This window comes from Aythya fuligula, chromosome 16 (genome assembly GCF_009819795.1).
Source record: "Aythya fuligula isolate bAytFul2 chromosome 16, bAytFul2.pri, whole genome shotgun sequence".
Lineage (NCBI taxonomy): Eukaryota > Metazoa > Chordata > Aves > Anseriformes > Anatidae > Aythya > Aythya fuligula.
The window spans coordinates 12319560-12343796 of NC_045574.1; the positions used below are offsets into that span (position 1 = coordinate 12319560).

The 24237-nt window shown below is 41.5% G+C and overlaps 1 protein-coding gene across 1 annotated transcript in view; it reads left to right on the plus strand.

The window, feature by feature from the left end:
• The window catches only part of CDH4 (cadherin 4), a 453267-nt gene that overhangs the window by 336931 nt on the left and 92099 nt on the right, over nucleotides 1-24237 (plus strand). Inside the window, exon 5 of the mRNA XM_032198199.1 lies at nucleotides 19300-19455. Coding sequence (XP_032054090.1) covers nucleotides 19300-19455 — 156 coding nt within the window. The remainder of the gene's footprint in view (nucleotides 1-19299; nucleotides 19456-24237) is intronic.

A 24237-nucleotide genomic window follows, 5' to 3' on the forward strand; every position in this document is an offset into this window, starting at 1 on the left:
TTCAAGAATTTTTCATTAAAATTCTCTGGAGATATTGACATTCTTCTATCATGACCGTCAGTGGAAACATTAAGACCCTTACAGAAGGTTTTAACTACTAGCATAATGAATGTTTATTCTCTTGCAAAAGTTCTTGTGAATGTGTTTCTGTGTCAGGACTAAATAGGAATAAAGCTGAACAGTCGACAGTCTTCTCATTAGAGAGAGCAGATGTTTGTGTACCTTATACCCCTTTTTGAAAACTAGCTTGTACCTGCAAAAGATATTTCTTAAAGAATAAGCAATCAAATGTTTCCGAAGGCTCTTCTAGCTCCCTTCATGTAAACAGAGTTCTTTTTATGCAAAACATTTTTAACAGTATTTTCCAGAAATACATATTTGCACGTCTCTGTGCTCTGTTTATACGGTTTCTCATAGACTTCCTTGAACAAATAAGTATTTTGAAGATATCTACTCTGGGAAAGGAAGAAGAAAAAAAGAAAAACAAGAGCCTATGACTTCACAAGTGATAATTGTATATTCTAGGTGTTATTTCCGTTCTGTATCTCTGCATGTGCACCTCTACATCACGCCTGTCTCTGCAGTATCCAAGAACCTCAGGAGAACCTAACATGGAAGTAGACTTTTCTTAATCAAATCCATCTACCAGTTTCCAAGGGAAACAAACAATTTTCCCCCATGCTTATTTTCATACTTTCACACATCATGTACACAGAAAACGTTTCCGTTAATTTAAGAATTATGACAGTTCGCCCCTTCTTGCCTTCGCAGTACAGCAGCAATGCAGTTTGAGTCACATCAGTAGCATTCCTGCTGATCAAGATTATAGCTCAGCAGGAAAACAAGTCATTCCAAATTGTCTCCTGGCATAAACATTTTGGATCATTTTTATATTACAACTGAAAGGGGAAGCAATCTTGGGTTTCAGACTTTTTTGTGCTCTTGTCATGTGAAAGATGACAGGGCTTTTATTTTTTTCAATGAACATTACTTTCACTTCTTTTTATTGCTTCAGCAGTAGCAAATTTTAAGGGGAAAAAAAAAAAAAAAGTGGTTTTAGTGGGCTGTTATTACATGTGTATCTGTGGATTAAAGGCTCCCTAGGTACCTATTGATACAATAGACTGTAACAGGTCCTTTGGAGTCATGTCAAACAGTTATAATCAACCCTGTCGGTGATCCACAGATAATAGGACATTAAGAGGTATTTGAATCATATCTTTCGATCCCAGCCATGGTTATCTGAAGCAGTGTGGAGGTACGTGCAGTTTGGCCAATGCTGCTGTGGCACGCACTGAGATGACCACTGAGATGACCATTTAGCTGAGAGCAATATGAAGGAAAGCAATAAACAGCATCTCCTGAGCTCCACCAATTCCTGCTATGCTTTGGATTTGTACTTCTCAGTGGGTTTTTATGAAGGACAGCTTTGTCTGTAAAGCCTTGGGCCTGGAGCCTAGGGTGAGCAATGTTCTGGCTCCTTTTCTACCAAAAGACCTGGTTCCAGGGTCTCTGGTAGCTACATATTTGTTGGATGTTTGTGTTCTTCTGATGATCATGGTGGTGCTGGGATTCTTATCTGTCAATTAAAAACATGTGTATGGACTGATTCTGGTACTTACTCTGAAACACTTTGAATTAAATGTCCCATGGAGTGTTGACAGAAAAAAGAATAACACAGGATGGACCGTTTTAACCCAGAATCTTTCTTCCTTTAACTACTACGTCAAAATTTCTCAAGGTGTTTTTTTTGTTTGTTTGTTTGTTCTTGTTTGTTTGTTTGGTTGGTTGGTTGGTTGTTTTTTTTGTGGCTAAAAGAGCTAGTACAGCCTCTGCTGTCATTTGAGCACAGCACAGGAGACTTTGAGTAGGGTGTATCTGTTTACTTGCTAAACCTCTTGAGTGAATGAAAGCTGGGGAAGTATAATTCCGGAGTTGAGGAAAACATGCTGCTTCTAGTACCTACAAGCTCTTTAAAGTGCTTTCTCTGTTTAGCTTCTTTAATAGGAAAAAAAAAAAAAAAAAAAAAAAAAAAGCTTTCTTCCACAGACTCAGTACTTAATTATACCAGCTCTGGGAAGAACCTTAATATTGTGAAGGTTAGTAAAGTCATGACCACCTGGTCTTCAGGCCTGACTTTTTTTCTTATAAAATTTAAAATAAGAAATCCCTTTTATACCTCTTAGACCTTCAGATTTGTGGCTTTAATGGATGTCTGGCTGTCACATAAATACATAACCTTAAAGACAACAAAATGTGCTAAGTAATAAGAGAGAAGCTAGTTTAAAGAAATTGCTTGTGTCATGATTTCATCTTCATCTGTCAGAAAAGATGATTAGGTCCTGCAAAGACAAAAGGGTAAATGATGTATTTGTAGCCAGGAATTAAATGCTGGGGCTGGGAAGGGATCTCCTTTATCTTAGAGAAAATAAATTTGAGTGGAATGTAAAGCTAAATCAGTGTTTATAACTCTACATGCACAACTTTGAGAAGGTTTGTTGTGTGTTCTTTTTCTTCCTATATTTGTTAGTAAAGGTCCTCTGAGGCTGCTGGTAGAGCTAAAATTTCTATTGGTATGTCTCTGGTACCCGTAGCTGACTGCACTTGCTGTTATCAGGCTGTTTTCTTATTCACGGGTAGCTTTGCTGGATTTTGACCATTTGAGATGTTTGATGTTTGTCTCCGGCAGAATATTTTTCGAAAAGTTTCAGCTGAAACAGTTCTTTCATCTCATGCAATTAGGGTTAGACTAAAATGCATTTTCTTCATTTTGATACTTGCTTGTTTTCTGCGTTACAGGCTGTTTCAGAGCCCTTTGAAGTCGATGGAAATCTGTCCATTAACTTCAATAGACTCTAGTTTGTCCCTAATCGATAGTAATTTGATTAAAATAGCTTTGAATGTTCTGGATCCCAGTGGACCTTGCAGTTGTTCTTTAGGTTGCAATAGCCCCCAGCTTTTCTGTGCACAGTCAATTCTGTTTGTCAAGGTAATGTAAAAGGAGACGTGAATCTCTCAGTTCTCACCGTTCTTGCTAAATCGTGATGGACAGGTTTCAGTTAAATGAAACCTATGCTGTGAGATCTGGGTGTGAGTGGCAGAGTCCTTCCACAGCCTGTTTCCTGCAAGCAGTGGGGTTATCGTGGACACAGGAATGGGGAGAGGATATATATCTTCTTTGCTTTCCCTTTTGTCTTCCTCCTCCTGGCAAATAAGCACACAGGATTAGTAGCAATTTGTAAGACTGCTCTTCCTTTAACTGGTTCAAGAAATTTACAGGCCTAGAAAAAAATAAGTGTTTCATTGTGGAACATTTTGGGGGTTAGACCATAATCCTTTGAAAATTGACATGTCTTTCCTTTCCTTTACCTACCTCAAAAGAGTTTCTCCCCTGGAAAGGGGGCATTGATCTCCTATTGCAGAATTATAGAATCATCTGGGTTGGTTAAGACCTTCAAGATCATCAGGTTTAAACATCAACCTGACCTGGCAAGTCCCATCACTAAATCATATCCCTTAGTGTCCCATCCACATTCCTATTAAATACCTCTAGGGATGGGGACTCCACCATTTCCTTGGGCAGCTCATTCCAATGTTTGACCACCCTAAATCACCACAAAGCCCCTCGCATAGGACACCACAGGGCCCCTAGTCCATCCTCTCCTGTAATGTTGAATCACCAGCTGGTCCCAAGCACCTGTGGCTTGGTTTGACCTTGTCTTTTTGCCCTCAAGTTGACCAGTGAAACCTTTCCTATACCAAGTTCCTGAGCCTTTGAGGGAACTCAGCTCAGACAGTCAAAGACGCCCATGCTCTGATCTGTTGTTTGTTCACCATCACCCTGAAGTTAGGAGCTGAAATGCTGGCATTTCATAGATTGCCAAGGGCATCTTTTTCTCCTCATATGCTGTCTGAATGAATGTTCACAGCTTCCTGTTACTGCTTACCTTGTACCGAAGCACAAATTTCTTTTCTCAACTCCTGTGTCTTTTAAACTCAATATTGAAGTGAAAGAGAGGAAAAACAGCAATGAAGCTCTGCATTGAAATTGAAGTTCACAGTCTGACACAGATGCACAGAGTCTTCCAAATCAAAGAGAATTGATGAGCTTTGCACAGGCAGGTGCCCCAGCTCGATCACAAGCTAAATAATCCTGAAATTAAGATTGGAGCCTGCCACTGCTATTGCTGCCATATGTAGTGAGTACCCAGCTCTGCCTCCCGTGCAGCGGTGGGGAGTTGGGTGCATGAAAGCTCCAGCCTGCGGAGCAGTGGGAGCCCTGGCACAGAGAGGCAGCAGGCAGCAGGAGCACCACTCCTCTGTGGGGAAGGCAGATTTCAGAGTCCCGGGGACTTGGGATCAAAGAGCTGCAGAAATGACAAGTGTGGCGTGTCACAGGGGGCCCCCTGCTAGGCATTGGGGGTGCAGTGTGGACAACTGCACATGCCACCTCTTAATTAGAGGGAAAATGCTGTCCCCCCAGTGGTGGCCTCAGACCAAAAGGGACAGGCTAAGGGGAGCTGGCATCTTCTGAATAAAGAGATGGGCAAGAACAAAACTGCCTGGGAATGGGGCCATGGAGAGAATGAATAAGATACCTTTCCAAAGAAATGTTTTCTCTTATTATTATTATTTTTAATAAGACTAACAACAACAAAAAAGCTACAACTATTATGCACAACACAGCATTTTAAAAGTTCACATGCTTTTCAAGCATACCCCGCTAAGCAGAAACTGTGATTCATTTGGAATTTGCTAATTAATACTGGCATGGCATTGTCCCCTGCTGTTGCCCAACTTCTTGCTTGAGAGAACTTTTTCTTTTTAAAGAAAAAGGGAAATATTTTATCTTGGAACAGTAAGGTGCCTCTTCAGATGTGAAGTCTGCCAAGACAGGGCAGGAAGGGGGTGAAATGTGGGCGATTTTCTCTTTGTCTTCACTGAGTTCCTTTATCATCAGTAGCACAATCTGACTCTTAAGTAAAATGGTGACCAGCAATAGCATTGTGAGAAATGCTTGCTCTCCTCTCACCCCTGTCTTTAAGTACTATTAGCTGGGGAAGAGTAAATTGCCATTTAAACTCACGATACTGCAGCAGGCAAAATGATTTTGCCTTTTTTCTCCGTATAAACTAATGGATGTGGAATCTTTCAAAAAAAAATAAGCCAACTCCTCTTAATAAAGCTCTGCATATAGATATTTAGCAGCTAAGCACTAAATCCATGGAATAGGGGGAAAGTGCAGAAGTAGTGGATTAATATATAAAAGGATGCTTTTTCCCCTTCAAAGCCTCCTTAAGTGCTGACTGATGGAATAAACCCTGAAAACTTTCTCTGTGCTAATTGTCATGTTCCTTGGCTTGCATCCCATTTACTGTCCTTCATTCTCAGTTTAAGAAGTTTCACATAAGAGCTTTCTTCTTCTGTTTACCATGTAGCTTATTCAAGCCCAGGGATAGTTCAGAGGGTCAGGAAATCTTCCTCCTGTTTCTTATTAAAAAGAAGAAAAAAAGAGCCCTGAAGATTTAGAGTTTGGGAAAAAAAAAAAAAAAAAATCTTTCCCCACATACATCCAGCTTCTCAAAAGCTCAAGAGCCAACTTTGAGCTTTCCTAGAAATAAACATGAAGAGATATCTCACTCTAATCACCACCAAAATACTGGGTCAGCTTGCCAGGCAGTTGAAGTCAGTGTAAAGCCACTGAACTCAAAGAAGCCATGCTGATTTGCACTGGCTTGAAGAGCAAGGCATGGCTTATAAAGCAGCTGCATGATTTTGGTATGTGACAGACTGTTTTCTTTTAATTTCCTCTGACAGAAAAAAAGATATGGCATAAAGTAATAATAATCTGTTCCTTTTCACTATCACCTTTCGAGCATGTATGGGATTGATGGATAAAGATCTATCCCAATTAAATGCTGAAAGTCATCAGTTCACAATTTTTTGCACTGGTGGAGTATTTTCAACCCTCCCATTTCCCACAGGACCTATTCCCTGCACTATTATCAACTTACTTATATTGAAACTATTATGAAGGCAATTTCTTGCCACCGGTGACTTTCACCTCACTTCCTCAGGGCCCTGCAGCCTGAGAACAGCCCCTATGGCTGAATCCACCAGCGAAGGAAAATTGGATGGAGTGACTTGAATTAAGAAAAAATAAAATGCTCAAAAGAGCGTTCTATAAGAAATGGTTTTCCTTTATTCACCGCTGATGGCTTTAAAGGTCATTTTTGGCAAGGAAGAGTAGGTACACCTAGGAGTAGTAGCTGTGTGTCCAGCCAGTGTCTGTTGGGGACCATTGTTTCAGGTCCAATCCTGCCCTCACTGGTCTCTAGCAGAGCTTGATGAAGATGCAGGTGCTGTACAGGACAGCTCTGTAAGGCCTGGAGGACACATTTATGGCTTACAATTGAACTATAAAATCAGACACAACAGTGGATATCACGAACAGACCAGAGAGCATGAGAAAACACAGAAATATTGTAAGAGCACAGATTTTGTTTGTCCTTCTAAGCAAGAACTAGAGCATAGTTTCCCTGTTTTGCTCCTGGAGGGCTGCTCTCGTGAGTGAGAACCAGGCTGGGTACTATGCAATGAAAATGTCGACAGTACAATACCTTTGCTTTCAGTTTGTGTCAAGTAGAAACCCCTTTCAGGGCTCATTTACCAGGACTTGGAGGATACATGTGACCTGTGGCCCCACTAAGGGAAGCCAGGGACAGATTTTCTAAAGATTCATAATAAGATATTTAGCGAGCCCTAGAAATAATTTGATTCTCATTGAAAGTGCTTTGGCAGGAATACGACTGTACGGAAGGTCTCACCCTGATTTGCCAGCATTGAATATCTTGAAATGTGTCACTGATGCTCTCCAATGCACAGAATGAGGTAACATTTTCTTCCAATCAGTCTTACTGTTGTATTGTGGTAGGTGTAGGCATACTTGGCTTAACGGTGACAGCAAACGTGTGATTTGGGGTTCATGGTACCGGTTTAGATGAAGTCCAGCATGCAGACTTCTGCATGTCCACCTTCTCTGGCTGTTCCCAGTGATTATTGCTCAGCCTTCTTCTCCGTATTGCCAGAGATATCTCTATTATACAGCTTGGAAAACAAACAGGAGGTCAGACTGTTTCTCTATGCTTTCCGTCTTTCTCTATTTTACTCCTCGGGCTGAGATTGACAGACCCAGCAGTGTGGAACAAAACATTGCTCCCGTAATTAACTGCTGCCTGTGGGATCCGCAGGTTATGTGCAGCTGTGGGGTCGTTCAGGGGGCTAGTAACAAACCAGAGGTGCACATAACAGAGAGGTGCCTAGGTGATCCCGTTCCTTCACGTGGGCTGCATTGCTGAAACCACTGGGAATACTTGTACTCGTATTTGGGATCTCTGGTTAAGAAATAGAGTTAGTCCCTTCCAGTTGCATTTACTGTAGTTTGCTAATCTATTCTTTCAGACACTACAAATACTGGATTTCATTGTGCTGCTTTATTGATCGAAGGAAAGATTCGATTTGACAGCAGTTTCAGAAAAGCCTTCAAGTTGTCCAAGATGTGGTAGAATTATTAACTACCCTAAGCTGACATATGGTAATTTAGCGTTTAATGTTTGCTTTGACGTGCTGGGGAGTCATCATGCCAAGTTACCAGCTGATGCCCAGAAGTTTCTGAGTACATAAATAATAGCTGAAATAGTTTTCTGGAGCCATGTTTAGATGTAAGCATCCGTCCTTTGATTCGTTGTGTGTTATACTTAAACTTTCTTCGGCAGGATGGTGGGGGTTGGAACCCTGCTGCACTACCCACTACAGTTGGAATTCATTAATAGGATTTTGCAGCTTTTTGCAGCTGTATTTGTACAACTTCATCTTGAAATAATTTTAATTTCTGTGCCTAGGCTTGTAATTTTTTCAAGCGCGTTACACAGTTGGCTGTACATAATTATGTCTTACAGCCATAAGCACTGACAATCTGCTTACCTAAACTATTCTGCTCTAAACTTGTCATTTAACTGATGGTGAAGGAATTGCATGTAATTCACCAGATCGGAAATTAAATTATCAATTAATAATACTGCAAAAAATTAAACAAGAAATTCAGTATGTCTGTCAGAGTGTCTGCAATTAAAAAGACAGCCAAGCACCGGAATCCCAAATCAGCCTGGGCTCCACGGTCCTAATTTGCCAGGTCCACTAAGCTGCAGATCTGCACAGAAAAATCAGAGCCAGGGGGTTTGCACCTAGCTTTTATTTGTGTAAGTGCTTGGAAAGGCAAATGGCATCAGGAGATTAATGTGTACCCCCTGTAAATTAGGGGTAAGGAGAACACTACTGATTGTAGAGATTCTCAAGGTTGGTCTTTGGAGTATTAATTTGAGGCTGCCTCTGTGCCTGTGACTTTTGAGGACTGTTCCTTGCTTTGGGGGTTAAATTTAAAAACTCTGAATGTGCTGTAAAAGGAAGTGAGACAGAAAAAGCTTCCAAACCATGTCAGAAGTGATGGCATTTTTTTTCTTTTTTTTCTTTTTTTTTTTTCAGTAAAAGCTCTATATGGCGCCATGTCCTTGAGCAGGTCTGTCTGCCCCTTGTGTTAAAAGCATGTGGACAGGGAGCACATCAATAAATTATATGAATAAGTCTAATGTGAATTCAAGTCAAAGTAAGCAAGGGTCTCAGCTCTAACCCTCACAGAAGTACAGTTAATGAAAAAGAAACATTTGCCAAAAATTCAGCGCTGTGAAAATGTTCCAAATAAGCAGAGTTCAGCTAGGTCTGAAATTTCCTAGAAGGCAATCTCCCTTCCCTAATGAACAAAGCAGATTTGCAGAAATGATGGGTGTTCCAGCATAACGAGTGCCAGAGGGAAAGATATCTTTAAAACTGGGGCAGGAGCATGGGAACAGCAGCCACAGGGAGGGAGGCATGGCCCCAGCTGAGCTGCAGGAAGGGTAGACGGGGTGCTGGGCTGATCTTAGGACTGCCCCAAAAGGGTGGAGCAAGTCTTAGCAAATTATTTTGTGGTGGATCTGAGCAGTTCTGAAGCAGATGTGATGTAGTGGTGGGGAATGCAGCTGCCATACATGTGGTCTCTGTGTGTGTGTTTGTGTGGCCTTTAGCATTTTTGCACTGGTGGTTGTGCACGGTCTGTATTAGGAGATAGACGTGCAAGCCCAGAGTGTGTGTGTGGGCACTGTGCTGGGCCGTGCGGTACAGGCAGGGTTGCACGTGCAGACACAGGTCTGGCTTCTGCTTGTTTGTTGTGACTGTGCCGGATTTTCCTGACCGCAGAGTTCTCACGGTGTCTTGCTCAGCAGAAAGAAAAATGCTGCTCTCATTCCCTGCTTAGCTGCTCCTGTCTTGCAGAAGGAAGTGTATATATATATATCCATTCCTAGACAGAATTTGGCAAACAAGAAGATCCAGTATTTCATCTGAGAGTTGCATAACATGCGAGAATAAGAATCCTAAAACCAACATCATCTCACACTGGCTTCATTCAGTGGAGAATAAATGATAGACTAAATCTGCAATGATGCCCGTTAGCATTGCTCCTGTAGTGCATAGGAAGAAATTCATTTTCAGCCTTCTCAGCTTTGATGGTTCCATTTACTGACCATTGAAATATCTTCTATATACACTGTGCGGGGTAATCAGCCCTACAGAACAAATGAATGGGTTTGTTGTTCCTATAATTAAACTTATTAGCGAGACTTTGAAAACTGTGGAGCTTTAAATCCTGCTCTGCAAGTGTCCCAAAGTAGTGTCTCAAACATGAGCCTCAGCATATATTTTTCTCCAAAACATACACACTAAAGGATTTCATTGTTGTTTCCTATTGTTAGCTATTTGCAGACAGGTCTAAAAGCTTAATTTTATGCTGAGAATAGCACTCGCAATCATGCCACAGCACCACTTTTCCATGATCAGTAATATCTGTAGGTGTTGTGCAGAATGTAAATTCAGTGCTTGGCAATATAAGGTCAGAAAAACTAATCAGTGGGGGAAAGCCAGCACTCATTATAGAAGCAAAGGTCATACTAAGACCAATTATATCCCTTGAGTCTGGGAAAAACTCTTTTCATGACGACACGAGTGTGTTTGTTCCCTAGTGGTGTTTTTTCCTGTGTCCAAGCTCACTGTTCTATCAAGAGGAACGCTGCTTGTGTTGAATTTCTGCGTGAGATTGTGCAAGGACCCTTCTTCCTTGTTCGTCTCTCGTGCAGTTTAATTTTTAAATGCTATGGACCAGATTTGCAGCTGAAACAAATTAACATGCTTGTGTTTGAAGCCAGCAAGTGTACACTGATTTATACTAGCTGAAGGCTTTGACCATTAGTTGCAGTGCTCAGGTTACTCCTGGGAAGGTCACTGTTTGCTACCCTCATTTACCTTCGGCACTGAGCACTTCTGTCCTGCTCAGTTTTACACAGAGGGCGCTGGGTTCTCTTTGCGAGGCTGACTTTGCAGCAGATGCTGCACAAGGTTTAGGGGCAGACATACTACAAAAAGAAATCAGGATGAAGTCAAACTCCTGTGATTTATTTTCCCTGGCTTAGTCTTCATTTAGGCATAGCTGTGGCAGGCAGCAGCAGGGTCAGTTGCAAGAAGACACTGCAGGATGTCCTACGTTAGGATAACAGCGTGTAGCCCTTCATAAATAGATTACGTGGAATGATCTGTTGTCTGACATGACTCCTCTATTGGAGGAATAGGCAGTGTTTTGAACTCTCAGAGGTATTTTCTTTGACCTTTTGTCATGGAACATCCTTGACAGCAGAGGAGGGCTTGTGCAGCTGGTTCAAATCCCAGTTATTTAATATCAGCCACTCGCATCTAGCACAGTATGAACCAGACTCAGTTCTTCAGGGCCAAAATTCGCCAGATAGCAGCATGTGCAGCTCCACTGGGATGCCTTCAGTCACAACACTGAAGAATCTGCTCTCTTGTAAGAGAGATAAGAGAAAGACTAGTAAAAACGAGTTTTGTTGCTTCTGCTATCACCATTCTGGCAGTGATAAGACATTGGTCACATGGCGGTATTCTGCTGATCTGTAATAATCTCTTCCCATCACTGCCACTCTCCTCCCTCTCACTCACCTTGCTGCAGTCTGAAGCATTTCCACAGCAGAGTACTTTAAACCCAAGCTGGCTGCAGAGGGCCTGAAGAAAAGCACATGTTGCTTTAAAAATTACTCTACCGTATCAGTTATCATTAGATGTGGAAGATCCATTAGCATTGGCCAGTCCCTGATACAGACACATTAGCTTCTTGACCTTCATAATAGCGAGTAATGAAAATTGCTTAATTATTTAATCATGAAGACCACGCAACAAATTGCAATTTACTGAGTTTTTGCTGGTAAAGACACAGACCTGGCAGCACTGGCATTGTCTTAGCTGCTCTCAGTCCCAAGTCACCACTTGGAAGCTTTGGCCCAACTGGAGGGTTATGTAGATCCTGCAGACCTCAGTCTCATTGCATCCAGGCAACTCGTGCTAAAACAAATTCTTTGCGCTTGCAGCATGGATGAAATCAAAATCTAAATGCAGCAGATCCTGAGCCCAGTTGCAGAGCTGCGTACCAGGTGTTCTCAGCTTGTCGTGGCTCATCTGATCACATGAGAAATTAGGCTTCCAAGGCAAGAGGATCGTTATTTCCCTTTTATCCCAAGAAGAATAATGGTAGTTTTAAATTGGGCTGTGAGTCTGACAGCTTCATTTTCATCCTGTATTCACACTGGGGGTCACACCTGGTTATTGGCCAGGACCACAGGCAGAAAGTCTCCTTTCCTGCTGCATCACGGTCTCCTTATCGAGCCTGATTTATATTCTCCTGTTCTCCATCTGCTCGATGTTACATCTTCCTCCAGGTACAGGAGAAAAACACTGATAAACAATTCAAAAAGCCTGGAAGGGAGAGAGGGAGCAAAGACTATCAAAGCTACTGATAGGCATGGGGAAAGCTCCGGAGAAACAGATCCACATGGATGTAATTGGCCTGAAGGGAGCTACTGCTTTGGCCAACAGCCCTTGGACAGAGGCAGCTGCCTGAGAGCCAAAGGACCTGTGAAAGGCTGGAAGCTTTCCGCAGCTGAACATTTGGTGAATTGCTTTAGCCAAGCACTTGCGGGGTCAGTGCAGAGGGAGCAAACTCCTCATGGTAAGAAGCAGATGAGCTGGAAGGGAATTGGGTTCCCCTGCGGACTGCGGGGACAGAGCCCGGCGATGCAGGGAGCCGGGCAGTGAGAGATGGTTTCTCTTTAGGGTTTGAACACTTGGTAGCTTCACTTCTTTCCCTAGCACAGGCTGCGTCATCAGTTACATCAGTAACTTAAATGAAAGCTTTAATATCTCTGATGTATTAGTTTTACTCTGTTTCATCACAAAAATAAATACATTATAAGTGATTTTACAAAAATTTCAATAGGAGCAGAGGAAAATACAACCTGACATGAAAAACATCCAGCCGTTAAGACAAAGCAAGCATTTTTACAGTTTGGCTTTGGATTCACATTCTATAAAAGAAGAGGAAGAAACTTAAGCTCTTGCATAGTAATAATGACAGTAGCTAAATGCTGATTGTAAGTGCATGAAGAGCAGCATTCATCACAGTGCATTTCAACCATGGAAAAATTAGGCATCGAGTCTAAGTGTAGCCCTGGGTTTTCTCTCTATAATGTGTAGAAACAGAAAACCACTTCTTCCAGGAAATTTCACGTATACTGAAGTGTTTAAGGCAAGAGGATGGATTTTCTTCTGGAAGTGTTTTTCTGAGATGTTTATTTGTCTATGTTAGACCAGACACAAAGTTTTTAGAAAGTTATGTATGAGATGAAACCAGTCCCAGCTGGGGGAAGGAAGAAACCCACAATTACAAATGTGTGTGGCGTTTCCATCCTGTCTTTCTTTGCCAATAGAGTTCTCTTCCTACTTAACCTTGTTTGCAAATAGTGCCAGCAGGGGGAATTTAGCTCAATTGACAGGAGTTTTGTCCAGCAGTAGATACAGACTTTCAGGCTGCTGCTAAACCCAGCGCTGTAGTTAATGGAAGCTTTCCTTTTAGTCAAGCTTGATAGCTGTCCTTGCCATCTCAAAGCAGCCGCTTTGCAAGGTGCTGAATAGATTCTGTTTTCTCTGAAGACAGCTGAAGTATTTCAGAGGATCTTTTGTCTTTGTTTTTGTTTTGTTTTTTTTTTCCTTTCTGGGAAGTAGGGATGATCATTGGCAGGTCTGATAAAAGGGGACAGGAGTTCATAAATATTACTTTAACCTGGTTGGGTCTCTTAATCTGTCTTAATTTTTCCCTGTCCATTTGACTTCTGCAGATATTTATTGAAACCATATGTGACTCAGTAAGCAATACGCAGTAATTTGTTTGGAAAAACAGAGCTAGAGATGTGTCTATTTACTGGCTTCTGAAACAACTGTGAAATAAGAGTTAAGAACTTCTATACAAATGACTCTTAAACATATTGCAGATTCAGTTAAAAATAAATAAGTCAGTCCTTAGCAGGGATTTCAATAAGCAGTAAGAGTAGCTGAATTAAAATATTTCCACTAAAATTAATGAGCCAATCCTGGAATGCTTAGACTGACTCTTAAGTGTGCTCATTTAAAGACGTTGAATATGTTTGCCTGTCTGAATTTCTATGGAGCATTTTGAATGCATGACAGATTATAGTTTTCAATTATTTTAATTTGGTTCTCTTAATGGGCAAAATAGCTAAGAGCTTAATAATAGAAGACACTTATTGCTTATCATTTACATTATTTTATGTTGTCATTAATAATTATAGTGGGTTTTATAAAACAAAAAGGTCAGGCCCTAGTCTCCACAGGTCATGTTAGTGCAATTGTTGCATAGTATTCTCTGGGAGATTTGGGAAATGAAGTCTTTTTGAAGGGCATTCTTAACACCCTATCCTTATAGAACAAGTTGAAGTATTTTAAAGGAAATTTATTTTTTTTAGCTTGCTCTGTGAACAGAAAATGCAACAGAGTATAAATTGCCTGCTTTGCTTTCTCTTGATGCATTCCCAGCAGTTTACACATTATCATCCCAGAGTGACAGGCAGAACCCAGACCGTGTACAGCTCAGTGAAACCTGCTTGTGATTTAAAAAGGGACATAGTTAATACATCGTGTCATCTAAATTCCTGTATGTACCAGAAGACATTGCAAGTCACCAAGGTAATTCTGTGCAGAGCTTGACTGTTTGATTAATAAACATTCAGAAGACCAAGCACTAATTCCCACGAACTGTGAACACGAGAAACCACCACCAATGTCCTAGGTCCCTGCTCTTACATGGAAATGATTAGGTGATATATCCTCAGATTTAGCAGTGAATCTAGATTGTAGCTTGGTTCTTGCTACATTACAATAAAAATGCCAACATCAGTCTTAATTTTACTAATCCACATGATCACACACTGCCCCCTTAACTCAGAGGTCCTAAAACTCAAAGACAGTTGCATATCTGAAGGTATGGAGACCATATAAGAAATGGGTTGATTTGCTTGTTGCCAGCTCCCTTTCATTTGAGAAGATGTTGTGAAAAAAGAAATTAAACTAAGGTTGTTGTGCACATCCACAAGGATAAAATACATGAGCCTTTTCACTGCAATTGCATGCACGCTCTTCCTTTTGCTGTGGTACTTAAATTGGGCCCCAACCCACTACCAGTATAGTGGTTTGAAAGCTGTAGAAAAACTGTGGATATCCAGAAGAGAGGAATAAACATGAGATTATTCCTGTCCTCTAAATATAGTTTGCTACATAAAGGAATGCTGTTGGTACAGCCCCCGTCTTCTCTCTGTAGGCTCAGTTGCCCTCCTTTGTTCAGCCTTTCCCTACATCCCCCCTTTCCTAGCTTTCCAGGCATTTCCCTTACTACTTTCTAAACAACCTCTACTGAGCCACTTTTTTCTGGCAATGTCATGCTCCAAAACCTATGTAATTTATGGACTCGCTGGAGTTCTCCAATGTGCTGACCATGCAATTTTCAGTGGTCCACGTTCCCTGTGGTTCTTTTTGTCAGCTGCTGGGATGAGAGGATTTGTGAATTCAGGGCACAGCAGCAAGGGATGGTGATGCTAAGAGCACAAAACGGATACGGATCAGCAGGAGCAAAACAGAGGGATAAAATCTGGTGCCTCAGAGAAGCTCATCAGTGGAAATTCTGCTTGCCAGTAAAACTTGTGAGAACAGTTTAGCTCCACGTTAAACGCTGGCAGAGATGCACGAACCCTAAGATTTTATCTGTAAAAATGGGATGCAATCCTGTGTCACAAGCTGGCTGCTTTTCAAGCCCATCTAAATGTGACATTGCTACAAAGCAGCAAGCCAGCTCTGAAGGGCTTAGCTCTGTCTTATCTCAAGATCTGCAATGCTCATTTTCACACACGTTAGTTATTATATCAGAACCTGCAGTGGAAAATACCCATCTGTGAAATCACTCTGATTTCTCCTGTTTCTGGGATCTTTAGAAATGAGAGCTGAGTAAGGCTCTCGGCATTCTGACTTGCAAACTTTGGCTGCCACATTTGGGCTCCGTTTTGTCTGGAGCATCAATTCTTAGAGGTCAGATCCCTACTTCACCCTCCAGCTGCGAGGCTGCAGGGTACAAATGGTCCGTGTGTATCTACCAGCACAGAAGGGTTCTCTGCTTCTCAGGCTGCTCACGTGGAAAATTTCACCTGTGTTCATGAGATACAATAAGATGGAGGATGGCATCTTCCACCGTAAATTGCTTTCTCTCTGGGATGTTTTTCCTCACCAGTGTAGCAATCTAATCTGAGCTCCATTCCTTTTTGAGAGTAAAAGCTGCTTTACAAGCAAAATTCTCTTACGACATTCATGAGGCAGCAACCCTGCTCACAGCACTAGACGCAGGGTTGTACCGTGCCTGGCACTGGAGAAGCTCGAAGCTCTAAGGGTTCTCTGAGTGAAAAATGTATAAATACAGCTAAGGAAAACTATCCTTTTGCCTTCTGCTTTATAACCCAGAAACCTGCATAGCTATTGACTGCATTATGAAAGGTAAATGAATAAAATCCATCTGTATGTTCTCCAGTCAGAATATTATAATATGGATATGTTGCCATCTTCTCACTTCCCAGGCATAAATGAATGAAAAAGAAACTCTCTCCTGAGCTAGTAAATTCTCCCCAACCAGTAATTTTTTCTCCCGTTCTAGTGAGTTTCATGGGAATAGAGATTTATTGTTATTATTATTATTATTATTATTATTATGGTAAACTGCTCCAGTAATGGTTTCAACAAAAGAAGTAAACCTTGCATTGTATTCAGATAATGTTCTTAACTTCTCAACAAGATTTACTAAATTGCACCCTGGGAATTATGCAAATGAAACTTTTGGTCAAAATGTTACAGGATTTCTGTAAAAAAAAAAAAAAAAAAAAAAAATCTTTTTAAAAAATCTCATTAAAAGCACTAAAATAACATGTTGCAATATAAAAAGCATGTGCCTTTGTGCGATGAATATCTCCCTGGTAGTAATGCATACTATGCTTCATTGTCAATGGTCTTTGCAACTTCCTGTGACAAATGCTACTTGTATGTTTCCTCTGAGCACTTCACATCCTTGTGTTCTTAATGGCGATGGAATTAAGCACAGGTAACAAGCAAACTGTTGTAGGACGTTGGCAGTTAACAACAAATAATGAGTCATTGCTGAATATTTGCAACGTATTTACCTATCTTTGTTTTGCTCAGCGCAGTATAATCATCTCATGTATTTTTCTTAGCATAATTGGGTAAGTTGTGTGGGTCTTGTGATATATTTCATCTCCTAGATCTGCAATGATTTACATACAGACAGCTTAGACCCTATTAATGCTAATAAAGTGCTGCAAGGACATCCTATAGCATGCACTTTATTAAACTGTACATAGCTTTCTTAGAGAGCTTCTGTTTATCTCTCTTTCCTGAAAATAAAATATAGTGCCTTTAGCACTGAATATTTAAATCTAGCCTCCTTTTCCATGTTTCTGTCTCTCTCTATGCATTTCTAATGCTTCTATCACAATGGGATCTGGGTACTATATGCAACAGGAAATAGAGCATAAAAATGTCCACGAAGAACTAACAGACTCTCCCCTTCCATGTTTCAGGTTAAAATTACTTCCATTTTAGTTCTGGGAGGGAGGCTGGTTTGCTGATGCTTGTACTTAAGTCATACCAGTAGTTGAGCCAGGTTGCGGTTGACGTTGGGGGTTGAGGCTAGGCCTGGGGACACCATCCTGGCTACAGGAGGAATGTGCAGATACCTTGGACAGGTCAGGAAACGTGCAGATACCTTGATGCAGGTGCATTGATGGAGACATGTACTCAACTATGTGTCCCAAGTTACCCTTTTCTGTTCTTTCTTCTTAATTTCTAATATGGGAACCCCGTACAGACTCAAAGCTGGAGCATGAATGGAGCTGTCTACATTTTCTCTTACCTTGAGCCTAGCTGCAAACACATACATAGTGGGTTAGAGCTTGAACTCCTGACTTGAGCTATTCATTTGCACAGACATTCACATAAATTCAATTTTCAGCCCTGCCTACCTGACAGGGTGAAAGCTGACTTTCTAAAAATGGGGACTATAGACTGCAGTTATTGAACTGAGGAGCCAGTTGCCATCATTAATACCACAGCTGTGCAAGCAAAGCTTAATTTTAATATACTCTTTTTCACCCATGGATTTACTAATGAAAATTGGATTCTTGCCTGTCTACTTGAGTCCATATTACAAATACCCATCAGGCACACAAAACCCCATATAAGCTTGTGTGCAACGTGAGGGCACATTCCTAGTGTCCCCAGTATCTCTTTTAAGTGCACGTCCAGTTTTTCTTGCTGCTAACAGCCTAAACAAGCAGTGAATCCTGTAGAGAAAAGACAGATGAAACTGTCTGTATTCCCTGACCTTCAGCTCCAGCAGTGTGGGTGCAGCACGAATCAATCCTGGCGGTGCCTAGCAATAACTGACATTATTAGCTGTTAACAGGAGCAGGCTGCTCGGTGGAGGCAGTGCAAAGAAACCAGCATACAAGCTTGGTAATGATCTGGACAAAAGCATCAGAGGAGATTCTTGAAGACGCTTGTTGGGGGAACTGGTGTGATTCTGCGCCGACGCATTCAGCATCTTGCCAGCCTCCCATGTCGGGAAAGGAGGAAATAACAATAGGTTGTGTGCAGGAGGAGTGTGAAAGCAGCCCATGGCCCCGTCCCAACCCTTTGCTCCTGTGGAAAACACCTCTGCTCCCCAGACTGGGGCTGCTTTCAGGGGCGTGGGGGCCTCCTGCAACCTGCTGAGCCCACCCAGCAGCTGCCAGAGCAGAGACGCTAACGTGCCCTCAGCTACAAGATTTCTATTATCTGCCCACAACTTTGTTGTATTCATAGACCTGTTAGGGAAAAAAAATACACCACTTTTATGCTGCCAAGACAGTTTGTGATGGTGCGGGGGGTGGTAATTTATTTGTACCTTGCACTTTGTTTCAGGAATAGTCATGGTGTTGCAAGAACTTCTTTCAGCATTTGATCAGAAAATTAAATTTGGTTTTAAAGAGATAGTCAGGGTTGCTAGGACAACATATTAACCTCCCTTTTTTATTTTCTTCTCTCTGAATCCAAGGTTCCTGTAATTCATCAAGCTGTATTTGATTTGTCGTGTTTCTCAAGGCATGGGAGGGAAAGAGTTTCAAAAGCAATGTACCAAATGCATTTTTCCTCAACAAATAGTCAAATGAAATGGTAATGTCCCACCCGGCATTCCCATCCTTGCCTCATCGAGCCAGCAGGGCTGGACAAAGCAGGAGTGAGCAGCTCTGCTCTCCAAATGTCATGGGAGTGTTTGTGTGCACGGTTACAGGGAACGAGAATGTGACGGGGGAGACAGCAGAGTGTTTTCAGAAGTGATTAATGGCTGTGAGACGCCAGGTATAGCTGAACAATTTGGACATTTTCAGGAGCTTATGGTTTCAATAACAAGTAAATGGCATTTTTTGTGCATATAGATTCTTCTACATCTAAGGCAAAAAGTCGGAATTTCAATGATTCCTAGAGAATCATCATGAATAAAAGAGCAGAAAAATAACTGAAAATATGTGGAATACACTTCTACTGGCTTTTTTCCAAACCTTCAGCATACAGCTCCCTTGTCAAAATTGACAGCAGTATTACATTTATGCAGCTTTCAGGCTCAGATCTTTAAAGTTGTTTAAACATCCATATGGCTTTTGTCCAAAACTTATTGATTGCTGTCTTTGTTGTTTCATCTAGATTCGTTCCGATAAGGACAAAGAGATCCATATCAGGTACAGCATCACTGGAGTGGGAGCCGACCAGCCGCCAATGGAAGTCTTCAGCATTGACCCTGTGTCTGGCAGGATGTATGTGACTCGCCCGATGGACAGAGAAGAAAGAGCTTCCTACCATGTAAGCACAAGATGCCAAGGGAAAAAACACATCTTAGATTTTATCTAGGTTCACAGAATTGCTGGGTTCAGGGAGTCTCATCTTGTTTAGGAACACGTAATTTTGAGAATATTGGGATCTGCATTCAAAAGCAGAGCCCAGATACCAGTTTGGTATCTCTGTGTCAGCAAAGCCCTGAGGAGCTGATTGCAGAGGTGTACAAGGTTAACTAACACCACAAGTCTCAGTGCCATCTGTGCTGGAGCAATTGTGTATGTGTGTGGAGACGTTAGCTTTGTTTCTGCTTCCCTTCAGCGTAACCTGCCCTTGCTTTATCAGCTGCATCAATGCAAAGCAGCATTAAACCAATCTCCTTTTCTGAAATAAGGTTACAGTCATTTGTATAAAGTGGTGCAACTTCATGCCGCTTATTAAATCCCTGTAAATTTGTCTGTGGAGCAAACCCCCCAAAACCATGAGAAACCAACCGCTACATTAGCGTGTCATGGGAAACTACCAATTTAGGAATCATTACCGCAGTTAAACATGCAATAATTGGCATAGTCATTTTTCATTTTAAATCACTAGGAGATGTTCAGGAAGTATGATGGGGGTGTGTCAGATAGGTTTTTAAATATGCAGATAGACTAATATTGAATATGAGGGAATTAATTAAGATTAATTACACTCAAAAGTGCTGCCTTACACTACCCTAGTTGATAAAATGCCCTACCTGCAGAATACTTGGAGTGCAATTGGTCATTATGTTTTGATATAAATCATAGCCCATATATTGCATGGCATAATTGCACAGCGAATCCAGTCTCACAAATTGCTTTAAAAGCAGTGTTGCACCTTGCACGATAGCCCCGCAAAATTTCAAGCACTTTCTGCATCTACGCCTTAGTTGTTTCCCAGAGTGGTTGTGAAAGGTTGTTTCATGGATTGCTTTGTATCAGCATTAGCCACATCTATTGGCATCATAATAGCCGTTCCCAGGGATGCTGTAATGTCAGTGAAACAGTACGGGTCACTTCCAGTGACACCATATTCCTAACTGCTCCGTCGGAGATGCACATTCTGTCAGCTTTATCAGGTATCCAGTTAACCATGTTGACACAGCTTCTGGACTGGGGTGGAAGGATAAAGAAAATAGATTACCTCTTTAGTTGGGTGGAAAAAGAGATTTCCCCTGTGTAAAAGAGAATCCGAAGGAAAATTATTTTATCCTCTGTGAACAAGAACAATTATTTTGTTTTTTTGTGCCTGTGAAAATATGAAGAGAGATTGTTTTGAAAAAGAAATATTTGAGATACTCTGAGTGTCATCTTATCGTTGCTGATATTGTTTCAGCAGTGCCAGGTTATTGTAACAGTGTAGTCAATAACACAATGCACAAGTTAACACCTTTGATGGAGCTGCTATGATGTCTAGTAATGGACATTCTCAGTCAAAAAAAAAAATAAGATGAAAAAAATTTTGTCCCCTGTAATAACAAATCATGCAACGCCTTAATAACAAAGTTAATCTGCTGGTTATAGGAAATTCAGTAGACTGAATTCTCACCTTAACAAAGGCAACTGGTAAGTCTGCCTCATGCACACTGCAGGATTTCCAGTCTTTTTTTTTTTTTTTTTCCTTACAAAAACCTTGAACTGGCAATTCCATGCACAAGAAAGCATATTCACACTCTGAAGGTTACAGGAATTTATGGAGTGAATAGTTGATAAATACATTGTGAGACCTTATAGACAAGAATAGTGAGTGATAGAAAATCTTTGTTAGCAGAGCAGTAGAAGGTGATGGAGATCATTTTAGTCATGGCTGTAAACAACCTTTAGATCCTTTAGCCTCAGTAGCAGTTGACTGATGATTTACTGAATCATCAATTGTTCATTTAATAATCCTCTACAAAGCATGTATAAATACACCATCTCCAAAGCAATGACTAGTGAAGAAATTTACAGTAGAAATGGATGATCCTTGAAGCTGGAAACAATAATCCAGCCTCCAGAAAGAAGATAGAGTCCCAAGTCTTGGCTGTTGCAAGTTTCAGAGAAGTTGGTTAATAAATGCCACTTCAAATAGCCAAACCCTTAACTGCAAGGCAGACAGACTTGAAGCTAGACTCATACCGAAAAAACAGCGACTTAGGTATAGGCTTGGACCCCAATTATAAAGCTTAGCCATCTTTAAGTTGGTTTTACATCTGCTGTGGAGATTTTGTTAGCTCGGTTAGTAACTCTAGACCTAACCCTTGAGTGGGTGAAGGCTGGCAGCGGAGCTCCGGGCACTGCCCCTGGTCCGCAGCAGCACAGGGGCTGCAGATGGGAGTATTTATACAACCTCAGGTTTTCTGCAGTCCTAAACAGAATGTTCAGCATCTCTGTCACCGCTGAGTGTCGTCCTCATTGCTTTCATTCCCAGGTAATCTGGAATCTAATTATAAAAATAATAATAATAATTTGCAAGTGTTTGTGAGGCTACATATGAAGAGTTCTGTTTCATTAACTCCTACATTCTCAACACATATTTTCTTATGCATAATTATCTGCATTGCTTCAGGACTACCATTTTAAAAATACTAGTGTTTTAACTCTCCCCACATTTAGCAGGCCATTTGTCTGATGAAACCTAACCTTTTCCCTAAGGAGAAATGGATGTTTTCTAATTAGTTCAGGAGTTCTCTAGCAGAACTTCCCCATACGTTTTCATGAACTTTTAGGGAGGATCATTCTGAGTTTGATGTATGCAGAGATATATATTCCTCGGGGACTTGCTTTGTCTGCCCAGGTGCAGTGTGTGCTAGCAGCCCTGCATTAACTTCACCAGCACAATTGGCAGGGGCAGAGATCGCGAGTTCAGCCGCATTTTGGCTTCATCTGTTGTCTCGTCTGCACTAGAAACCAGAGTGCAAACTCTCCGGGGACCTTGCAGACATCCCAGATGCAGTGTCAGCTGCAAATATGATCAGGAAAAAATGAGAAGGGCTTTGCAGCCACTTAACCAGCACCACGTTGTGCTGCAGAAGCGCGTGTTGTGCTGAGCGGTGTGCTGGGAGCTGCGTGTGCAGGAACGCAGCCTCGGGGCGCGCTCCCAGCACAAGCGCCAGCTCACCCCCGTCTTGCTGCGGCAGGCACGGCTTGTCATTGCTTCTCCTACTCTAGTCAGCCCTTCATGTTTATTGCATGCCAAGTAAGTTTCAGCAGGTAGTAATATTTAATATGCATGAGTTCTCTTGGCCTTATTTAGCTGCGGTCCCAAAGCCCTGTTTGTACTGGTGCCTGAATTAGTGACTCCGAATGTCTTTTCTGATCCACATGGGTTTCATAGCAAGCTGCATTTAGGCCTGGCAAGTGCTAGGGATAGCAAACTGGCAGGTTAGTTTTCCAAAGATATTTTGCAAGCTTTGTTTATAAAAGCCATCAACATGTCAATAAGCAGTCATTGCTTACGGTACCCAAGTAATGTACATTATGGGGGAACTCTAAAGCAAGTCCTAATCCAATCCCAGACACATGTATGCCTTCAGCATCAGACTAATGAAATATTGTCTCAGAAATGGCTGGAGCAGGACAGGTTAGTTATAGTCTGAGAAGGAGTTATTTGCAGTGCAAGAAGGCATAAAAGATCTCTCAAAATTCAGGGATACAAGAGCTAATTCCAGTATTTTTAACCAAGTTCTAGTGAGTAATGCCAGCCATTTGTGTCACAATGTCCTAATTTGCACTTTTAATCACAATTAAGAGCACACAAATTAGGCATGACATTGTATGCTTATTGCTTAGAGTCCCTGTCACTGATTGATAATATATATTTGTATTAGTAGTATTAGTGCATAAGTAGTATTCATATTTAACACAATTTACTCTGTTGACTTTGACTAACTACCTTCAGATACCACCAGCCTCCGGTGTAATCAATAATCATGATACTGAATCATTTGTATGCCAACAGCTACATTTACATGGGAAACTGTCAGTAGAAAAACCTCAGAGACCTGTGGTAGCTGTTGCTGAATATGATAGCAACAATTGTCATACCTTTAAGCAATGTTTGTTAAAGAATATTGAGCCAGCTCTTTGGTTGGTGTACAGTGTACACTGACTAAAGATTAGCCGGCTATACCTGTATTAATTTTTAAGAATCCTCTGCGTGGTGTTTCACTTATTATTTATTCCTTCTCTACTCCTGTCATGTTCTCCCTCTTAGGGACAATGTAAATATTTCAAGCTAACTTTATAAGTGTTTCTTAGCTGTATCTCCAGCTAGCCATCAGCTTCCCTGTGAACACTTGCGCACGCCTGTGTGTGGTGTGTGTCCTCTGGTCCAGGCTGTGCTCACTGGATTTTTCAGAGCTGATTTTTCCAGCTCTAAGTGATGTCTGTGTCTGACTGAACAGAGCCATCACCTTTTGTGCTTTACCCACTGTCACGAGCCATGGAGAAACACTCACGCACCTGCTTTTCACGCCCACCCGTCCTTCTACCTCCAAATCATCGACTTGGGTACAGGTGGGAGCAGACTGCAGCCTGCTCTGCTGAGCACCTTGTTAGGCTCTTGCCTTGCACAAATGAAACCTATCTGAGCATCTAAAAAATGACTCCAAAAGGAAGAGTGTTGTCCAGCTTGAGGATGCAAGATGAATACAGAGATCAGGGCCTGAGGGCAGGGGAGAAGATGAATTAAGGAAAGGGAATGCAGTATCTGATCTGCCTTGGAGGTGCAGCTTGTTTCTCAGTGGACAGATTGCTGAGTTGGAGTCCATCTCCCTTTGCTCCCTCCTCTGGGAGGGATCTCTAA